Here is a 9,227-nt window from a genome sequence, read left to right as displayed (position 1 = left end):
AATGCCCACACGATGACAATATTTAATAATTGCTTATTTCTTTACACAGAGAATTGCTGGTGTCATTATACAAAGTACACTGATTTGGAATGGCAACAGATACGTTTTACAGGGTAACATCTTCAGCTAAAAAGTACTTGCCTTGGCAGCTGAGTTCAGTCCAAGGATCCCTTTGTAATATAGCCACTTACTTTAAGAATGTGCAGTCGATGCACAAGAATACATCTGTTTTGATAAGCTGTCAAATCAAAAAATGTGCATCTTGACTGCTCATCGGATATTAAAATGATTAAACTAAGTAGCAACGCCAACATGATGAAAGGCACTTTTTCTTTTTTTTTTTTTTTTTGAGGCTCAAATCTAAGCCTTACTTTTGAGGATTTTTTGTTTTCTTTGAAACACTGATTTTTGTAGCTGTAGCTTCTCAAGTTTGGCAGAGTTGAAACCTCTCATGCAGAGGCATTGGTCTTAAAGATATAGATAGACTGATGAAGGATACGAGTTTACCTCAGATATGAGGTAAACAGCTCTTCCCAAGACTCTGGCTTTCTAAATTCTACCTTAAATACTGAAGTTAGCAGAGGCTTATTTTTCAAAGCAGTGACTTCTGAATGCATCTGTCACGTGAGTGGAAGTCGCTGTAACAGAACTGGTATTAAACCAGAGGCTTTATTTTTATAGCACTACAAGTAACCTTTGGTTAATGTGTCAACTTTCTTAGAGTTGACCTGCCACTGAAATTTTGAGGGACAGATGCTTGTCTAAGCTCTATTAGGAATATTCAAGTTAGCAACATACAAGTAAAACCTAACGTGTTCAATTCTGAAAATGTAATTAAATAGTATGCTAAATTAATTGTTGCCCTTAAGACTAGAGAATTGTACCATGTTAGTGTAGCATTATCTGCCCAACTTAGCAAAAGGATTGTCTGATCATTGTTCTTCCTGTGGGCCATTGCTGTTAAACTTACTCAAGTCCAGTTATAAACAGAAGCATTTCTGGGTCCTGGATAAGCCCAACTGCAGAAGGTTACCCAGAACTCTCTTTCTGGAGAAAGCAGTGCTTGTTCCTTCCAGAAAAAAGGGCATTATTTTTCAGGGTTTAGCTTTACACAAAAGATGCTGAAGTACTTAAATTGAACTACATGATTACTGCAAATCTGTCAGCTGAATGCCCTCACTTAGGAAAAGCAGGTTTGTATATTTTTTTTTCCACTTCTGTATAGATTTCTAGCATCTTTCCTGGCTCTAGTACAACTTCAGACTAGCAAAAGGAATAATTACATTTTAATAACTGCATACCATATGCTCTTAAGCATTGACAGTTTGATATCTGGCAACTCACAGAAAAAGTCAGGACTCCCAGAAGACTAAGACCTGAGTGCAGAACTTCCTATTCTAAGTAAGCTAGATACTCAGTGAGAGGTTGTGTGAAATGAGACTCTACAAAAGAGGCACAGGCAAGATTCCCTAAAGCACAGCAGGATGCTTGGGGACAGTGGAGCTGTGGGCCAGCTTTCAGGCAGCAAGGCCTGTCCCTCTTGCAAAATCCAAAAGAAACTTACACATTATACTTAAGTTTCCTTAACTGAGCAGCTGGCAGATCTCCTTGTGAACACAGCATAAGAAATCCATGTAGGATGCTCCTCCATAAATACTCTTGTCTTCTACTAGGAACTGTCGGAAAAGCATCTCTGGTTGCTCCTGCTGTTTCACTATCATCAACTGAAAAGAGGAGAGAAACGTATTTTTAGGATATAATCATACTAACTGGAGTGTGGTTTCCCTGCATCTATTACTGCATGCTCTTGGGGGCGGGGGGGGGGTATGGATAGATGGGATGGACAGAAACTAATAAATCTCCATGTTTTAGTAGCTGTATTTATGAACAGGAGAGACAGACTAGTGTGACTTAAGGTGTGCAAATAAAATGGCAACCTTTAGACTTAACCTACCTCTGAAAATCTCCTTTGATCAATGAGAATTGAGCACATTTGAGATACTTGTGTCTACAATGCATGCTGGAACTCAATGACATAAAGGAAAATTCCTGATACATAAAACCTTTTACACCTACCAGTAGGTTTTGTTTTGAACAGGGACGAGGAATGAGTCAGAGAGAAGTTACCTTCATAGTGTAGGGCTTTTGGCTCTGGATATGCTTCAGTACTGACTTAAATTTCTTAGAATATGGATTGTCCAGGTCAGGCAGTGATGTCTGTTAGAATGAAAGCATGGCAGGTTGTTAAATTCCAGTCACATCTCTTACAAATTCAGATGAGATTAGCTGCTGGTAGTTATGATGCAAACTGCTGGTAGTTATGATGCATTTCATTCTAACCAGGAAAAAAAAAAATCTCTCATCTGTTCAAAGATCCATCTAGGCAAATTTTTTAGTTTCATCTAATCACTGTGTGAAAATTCGCTATCAGAGAGAGTTGTAACCATTGCAAAGCATTTTGTTTCAATTTTAGCAATACCCATTCAATTGGACTTTAATATCTGCAACAGTATAAGTTTAAGAAGGTTTAAAAATGTTGTGAAACCTCCTCTCCTGTAAGCATTCAGACTGTCAAAGCTTATTTATTAAAGTTTGATGGATGTTAGATGATGATGTATGTTCAGGTGTGCATAAATCGTGAAAAAGGGACTAGTCTCCATCTACTCACAGCCTCCGCGCTGATGTGTGCGAAGGATGGCACATTGAAAAGCCCCTGGATGAGCTCTGGGGGTACGTTGACTCCCAGCCACAGGAACATAATCAGACCATTGGCCAGAAGGAAGGCCCCCCCTTCTGAGAGACGTTCCTCAGAGCAGCGGACAGCAGCTGGGATGGCATCACTCTTCAGATCCAGGCTGTGCTGTGGGGCAAAAATGTGCCAGAGTTGTAGACTTGGTGACTTCAAGGTTGAGTAAAGCTCTAATCAGATCCTGAAAAGTAACTATCAAAAGGTTTAGCACATCTTAGTGGTTCCTTTCCAGATTAGAGGAATTAGAAATCAAACCTCCTTTTTTTCAGTTAACACTGTGCAAAGGAAGGCCTGCCATAAGTGGGGAAACACTTGCAGAGCAGCACTGATCTTTAGCAGAACTGGGATCTCTCATTAGCATGAGCAAAAACCTTGCTAATGTACACTTGGAGTCCTTGAGGATGTTGAAATCAGCAATTGATGATGTTCATTCCCTATTTTCCATTAAACTAGAGGTTCTACCCTCCCTCCTCAATTTAGTTGAACTAGCAACTACCTTGCCATAAAAATGTAATCCAGCATGGTAGTGTAGCGCTTGCCCGGCAGGAAGAACATTTCCTGCAGCTGCACAACTACAAGACAGCAGCACGCTGAAAACAGTTCCTGAAAAGGGAGAGATGCACAACCAGCATACTCACAACTGGCAGAAGTTGGGGATAGAAAAACAACTGTGTGTCGGCTACCCCCATAGAGGTGACCAGCTGGCGATGGTAAGCTCGCTCGTCGGTTGGAATTTCTGGCCTACCAACTAGCACGCAGCTCTTGGACAGGCAATTCATGTACATAGGCAGCACCTTCATTGCATCTGGAAGAACGAGCTGAGAAGCAAAGAAAGCTTGTTATATGGTACAGCCCACTGCATGGGAAGGAGGGCTGGACTTTCAAACATTTCAATAAAACATAGATTCTTGTCTTCAAATAAAGGAAAAAAAACCAACCAAACAAAACTGGTTTTTGTGTGCTGTTTCAAACCAGAGTGACATCTCATATAATAAATATATAAATTCCAGTGCTTATGGGATTTGGATTTAGTTCAGCCATCTTTTGGATATTTTTTTGAAATGGAAAAAGACTTTTGTCAGAAACAGTTGCTGAGAGGATTTGTCAACATGTTGCTGTTGGTTCAGTTTGACCTCCCCGAATGTTCTGAACTTATAAAAGAATGTCTTTCAGTTCAGAGAATTTTCAAGTAGTGAGCAACGTAACTAATCAGGTTCCTAGAGCTTCTTACTACCCTTGGGTAAGAAAGGATTTAACAGCCTTATCTTAATCACCAAAGATTTTCCGCCTAGACACATCAGGTATTTATCACTCCAGCAATCCATCATCTATGTGCGATTCAGATTGTTTACTAAGATACAATGTTATTTTTATTTTTTTGACAGTGATAGTATTATTTGTCAGAAATTAGAATGCCAAAATCTGTAACAACATTAGAAAAATGAAATCTCTGTGATTCAACATATAATTCCAGCAGGAAAAAAAATGAAAGGCTGTCTAATTGCTCCCACTGAATCACACCTGTCATTAATTATATTTGAAAGAAAAGGAAAATTTTCCTTTCTGGCATTGCGATGGTGCAGGTATGGTTGCTCATCTGCTGGAGCGCATGGTGTGGGGAGGACGCAGTGCAGGTGGGTTTTACCTGGCTTACTGCCGAGGGGCTGGCACAGTTCTTCCTGTAACACGCCAGCATGTGAGCTGTATGGTTCACCAGCATCTCTCTGACCATCTTTAGTGGTTGGCTTAGAACGGCCTTAAAAGCTACAAATACAGAAGAATAAAGGAGTGTGCTAAAGACAGATGTGTACTCTTGGAAGTACCTAGATTCTGCTAGCTGCTGGTTCTACTAATTTGGGGTCTATGGCTGTTTTGTAGTCTCTTTTACAGACAACATCTGGGAGGATGTTTATTCATCTTTACAAAAAAAAAAAAAAAAAGAAAGAAAAATCCCAACCAAAAAGCCCAAACCTCCAACACTATGTCAGGATGTCCCTTCCACTGCACAGTTTTGTGCATTACATGTTTGTAGCTCCCTTCACAAGCTTTCCTTTATGGCAGTATCTCTAAAATCCAAAATCTGTCTTTTGAATTTTATAATTCTTCAAGAGTTGCTCAGGCTTGGACGAGCAAGTTACAAAACACGATTTACCCCTAGGTGATCACTCCAGCTCCCTTTCCTTCCCCTTCCTTCACCTCAAAGTAAAAAAGGAAAGAAAATCTTTCTGTTACAATTTTACCTGACTTAGCAAAGAAGTTGATAAGCGCATCTGTCTCACAGCTCTTGTAGACATCCGCTAACTGGGAGCTACAATTCAAACCTATATTGTGTATGCGAAGTCTTCTTTGCCCACTTATGGACGTGTAAAGGACAGCACACTGCAAAAGAAGTAAAAAATACCATTTATTTTTGTTTTAAAACAAAAAGCTTCACCTGCTTTGTGCACAGAAGGCATATAATTACTGGCGAAGACAGCCTAGCCTCGCAGGACTACTGCAGTGCTGCTGAGAGCTGTAGGATCAACATCTCTGTGGTCTTCATGGAAGTATAATAGACATGACTATGACAATAATATGATTGGTTCAAAAGCTTATTACTCTCATTTGCTACATGCTGATGGTATAATCTGGAAACAGGAGTCCACTCATTATAAGTTTGTAAACCATACTTTGGGTAATATTTGAACAGTTCAAAGACTCCATACAATGAGATGCTTGCTGAGAAGTGCTCTGCCCATCACATTAGCTCCTCACAAAAACAGGACAGGAAAACTTTCTCATCTAGAAAAGCCGAGTGGTTCTTTTTACATTAATAACTTGCTTATGAAGTGAAGCAAGGTGCTGCTAACCCCAATAGCCTGCAGCTACCATTAAATATTGAGGATGCAATTTAAGAATTTCCTTATGTCTCCAGTTCTACTTCAATATAATGTTGATACTTGAACATAACATGTTGCATTCCACAAGTACCTCTCACATGGAAGAGCTGTAAATATAAATCTACACCCATCACTGCTGCACCGTGGTGCTAGGAAGCGACCTCAGACATATCAAAGTGGGTGTTTCCCAGCGCTGTATTCATACACAGGGATTAACTGCTGACCTATGAAATGTATTTATAGGGGCAAGCTAAAGCCAAACACAACAGAAACAAAAAGTTCAGATAATTACGTAGCTTAAGTTTAAAATCTTGCAAGTTGCAATATTTTCTGTCATCAAATGAGAAGAAGGTCATGACTAAACAAATCTAGAATAGTAAACAACAGCCTCTCAAAGGGTGGGAATGCTCCCAATCCTAACAAAAGATGTATTCCAGCATGTCTCGGGGGCTTCTGGCACCCGAGTGCCAAGAGCCTGAAGGGAGCAGGGCAGCTAGCTGACAGTGTGCAAGCCAGAGCTTTGATTGCACAGGTACCATTTCTGTGTAAGAAGTAATGAATCTTACACACTAAATTAACTTATTTAATAAAATGGGGAAAAAAATAGCTGTTGGAGTTCGCAGGGAATGTTGTGAAAGCATTGTGGCATCATCCCTGAATAGACAGGCAGGTGAGCACACTGATTGTCACGAGGAGCATCACTTGCACTGCAACCTTTGGATACTTAATTAAAACAATTTTTTTTTTTTTTTAGTAGTAATACTCTGTCACCAGAGCATGTGAAAGATGGGCCGTGTTCCCATCAGTCCTACACCATAACTTCTTTTTGTTCTGCCTGCAGTTCTTGCTCACAATTTCACAACATTAGAGGTAATTGGTTTTTTTTTACCTGAATTAAGGCTCCACTGTCTTCATTCAATTTGTCATCATGTTTGAACTCTACTGTCACTGCCTTGTCACAGTCAACTGCTGCCATCTCTACATCTGTGGTGTTGTTCATGTAAATGGCACCAAAGAAGTCTGTAGCCCTGAAGCCTACAAGATTTAAAAAAAAACCCCAAATGTAGCCCTCTATTTAAAAACAGCAAATAAAATTGGCACTACTTTGTGACTTTTCTTTTATGGGCAATCAATTTTGTTTCCTGAAACAGGAATCCTTTTTTTCTCTAGGATATGCAGCCTCTGGGCCCCACCAACTGTCCTTGCTGATGGCAGTTTCTGACAGTTGGGTGAGTGGGAAAAGCTGATAGGCCATGAAGTTGTGCTGTGACTGTGAGATCACCCAGAACCTTTCGAGCCATTGACTTGGCCATGTTGTGTGGGTCTGTTTCTCAGATACTTGCATCTGAGGTAAAAAGGAATGCTTGAAAAATAGACACAGTAAAGTCATTTGAAGTAGGAAAACAAAGGAACATGCAAGTGTTTTTTATGCTTCCTTGCAATCCAAGATGCATGCATAATGATTAGAAGCCTTACAATTAAAAAATAATTATTATGGAGGCATTTACAGGAAAGGCACTTTCTCAGTCTATCTAATTACTTTCCAAGAGGTATGAAATGAAATTCAAGTGATGTGTACAGCACTATATTATTTAAAATGATATATTCTCACATGCATTCACATTTATTTTCATTCCCAGCGGGCCCCATTACCTGTACTTGTCCGAACCCTCATTATTGCATCAAATCCGATCTTTTTTTCTATGTCCTTCCGGAGGTCACTCAAGAACCGTCGGCTGTCGGCATCGAGCTAGAACCACAAAGCAAGAGCAAAAACCGCAGTTAACCACCGGGTGGCAGCAGCACGGCAGAAAACTAACCCTCTCCCTGCTTCCCGTGACCCCCCCATCCGCGGCATCAAACCGGGTTCTCTCATATGCAACATTTCTCTTTTTTCTTTAAAAAATATATTTTAAAATGTTAGTTGTTGTTTTGTTAACAGAAGCATATGTACACAGGTATGCATCAATACATCACTAGACCTGGACATCAAGGATTTCTATTCAATCAAATGATGTCCAGTACCATCTGCTCTTGGACTTCACCCTATAGCCTAGCTAGAATTTTATGGTACAGCCATAACAACTGCAGAGTAGCCTTGCTGACTGTGCAAAAAATGCTTCTGCAGGTCAGCTCCTGCCACAGAGAAAGTCCCCTACTGCCCAGAGAGATTCTTGTGAGACTGTACACAAGGGTGTAAAACAACCACCTTGTGTTGCGCTTTTGGGGGGGTCTTTATTGTAAGCATTTGTATCTCTATATGCAGGAATAACTGACTTCCCTGCTCAGATTCCAGCATAGTAAGTAAGTGGATTTAGTTTTAAAACACCAACCAGCTTATTATTGTTTCAAAAGACATATTTGAGCCTGATCTGCCATTTCTAAGTTTGAATTGTCTCCCCTGATGTTTGTAAGTAAAAAGTAGAGTGACTACACAACTATGTAAAGTATCAAAGCACACACTGGAATGCAAAGAAAAACAACAAATCCCCAGGTATTACTACACAAGAGGCAGGAAACCTGCCACACTTACCTGGAAATTGTTGTACTTGTACAGTGTTCCTCCAGTGTAGAGTGTGACAAGACCCATGGAGGCTATGTCCACATATTGATTTGGGAAGAGGAACAAATTCACACAGCAGCCATTGGCCACACAATCCCTGGCTAAGGGCTCATAAGAATTTACTTGAGGCTGGAATAGCATCTGCACAGAATTAAAGAATACAAGTGTCATAACATCAGTTACTGTTGGTAGCCAGCCACAATTTAAATGTCCACTTGAAGAAAAAAAACATTAAATGGAACTTGTGAGGTGTGGATTTAATGAAAAACATGTTGCCCCTGCCCATCTACTGTATGTAGGGAACCAATTTCAGTAAGTTCTTAGAGAACTAAGTCACTGAACAGGCAGGCAGCAAAAGCTCTTCATGGGTGAAAATTACTGATCTGCTGCCTGGGTTTTCCATTATTGATGGGAATGGCTGCTTTACCATACTTTGACTTTCAATATTCCTACATAGCCAGGGCACACTAAGAATGGGAACATTTTCTAATTCAACAACACATCTTTGTAAAGAAAATAAATGAAAAAAGATCGAGGCCCTATTAAAGAAATTCAGCACAGTAGCAGTTCCTTGTTAACTCAGAGCAGAAAATACCTTTTCTTTATCTGTATTGAGTAGTTTCTTGTCATCTCTGTTCCTCAGCTTCCCTGGTGCTTCCACAGTTGGCAATGAAGAATGGAAAATAAACAATTTTCCAGCACATTCTGCAGCCTGTTCCAAAGACACCATATTGGCATATTTGTAAGTGCTAAGATGAACAAGCCTAATTTTCACACATTGTGGCATCTCAGAGAACAGTGTAAACTTCCTGCAAGTTCCTCAGAGCTATATAATTCATTTACAGACTCAAAACTCAACAGACATAAGTCCTAAAACAAACTGGGAATTTTACATCAGTGAATTCCTTAGCCTAGCACATGGATACAGAATGGTTAGGGCTGGAAAGGTCCTTAAGATCATCTAGTTCCAAGGTTGGCTGATGCATCATTACAGTAGTTTCTACAGAGAAGTTTTAAAATCTTGATGGGCAAAACT

At 40.0% G+C, this 9,227-nt stretch overlaps 1 protein-coding gene across 1 annotated transcript in view; it reads right to left on the bottom strand.

The window, feature by feature from the left end:
• Window positions 1-1,583: 1,583 nt before the first annotated feature.
• Window positions 1,584-9,227, bottom strand: part of SEC24D (SEC24 homolog D, COPII coat complex component) — a gene marked incomplete at both ends in the record, with an annotated part of 53,481 nt that continues 45,837 nt past the window's right edge. Inside the window, 10 exons of the mRNA XM_080627310.1 lie at window positions 1,584-1,724; window positions 2,128-2,217; window positions 2,669-2,860; window positions 3,388-3,567; window positions 4,395-4,513; window positions 4,990-5,128; window positions 6,518-6,663; window positions 7,282-7,378; window positions 8,162-8,332; window positions 8,787-8,903. Coding sequence (XP_080483436.1) covers window positions 1,584-1,724; window positions 2,128-2,217; window positions 2,669-2,860; window positions 3,388-3,567; window positions 4,395-4,513; window positions 4,990-5,128; window positions 6,518-6,663; window positions 7,282-7,378; window positions 8,162-8,332; window positions 8,787-8,903 — 1,392 coding nt within the window. The remainder of the gene's footprint in view (window positions 1,725-2,127; window positions 2,218-2,668; window positions 2,861-3,387; window positions 3,568-4,394; window positions 4,514-4,989; window positions 5,129-6,517; window positions 6,664-7,281; window positions 7,379-8,161; window positions 8,333-8,786; window positions 8,904-9,227) is intronic.

This window comes from Psittacula echo, assembly GCF_963264785.1.
Source record: "Psittacula echo genome assembly, chromosome: 1".
Taxonomy (NCBI): domain Eukaryota; kingdom Metazoa; phylum Chordata; class Aves; order Psittaciformes; family Psittacidae; genus Psittacula; species Psittacula echo.
Note: the sequence above shows the minus strand (reverse complement) of the source record. Positions and strands in the feature narration are given on the sequence as shown.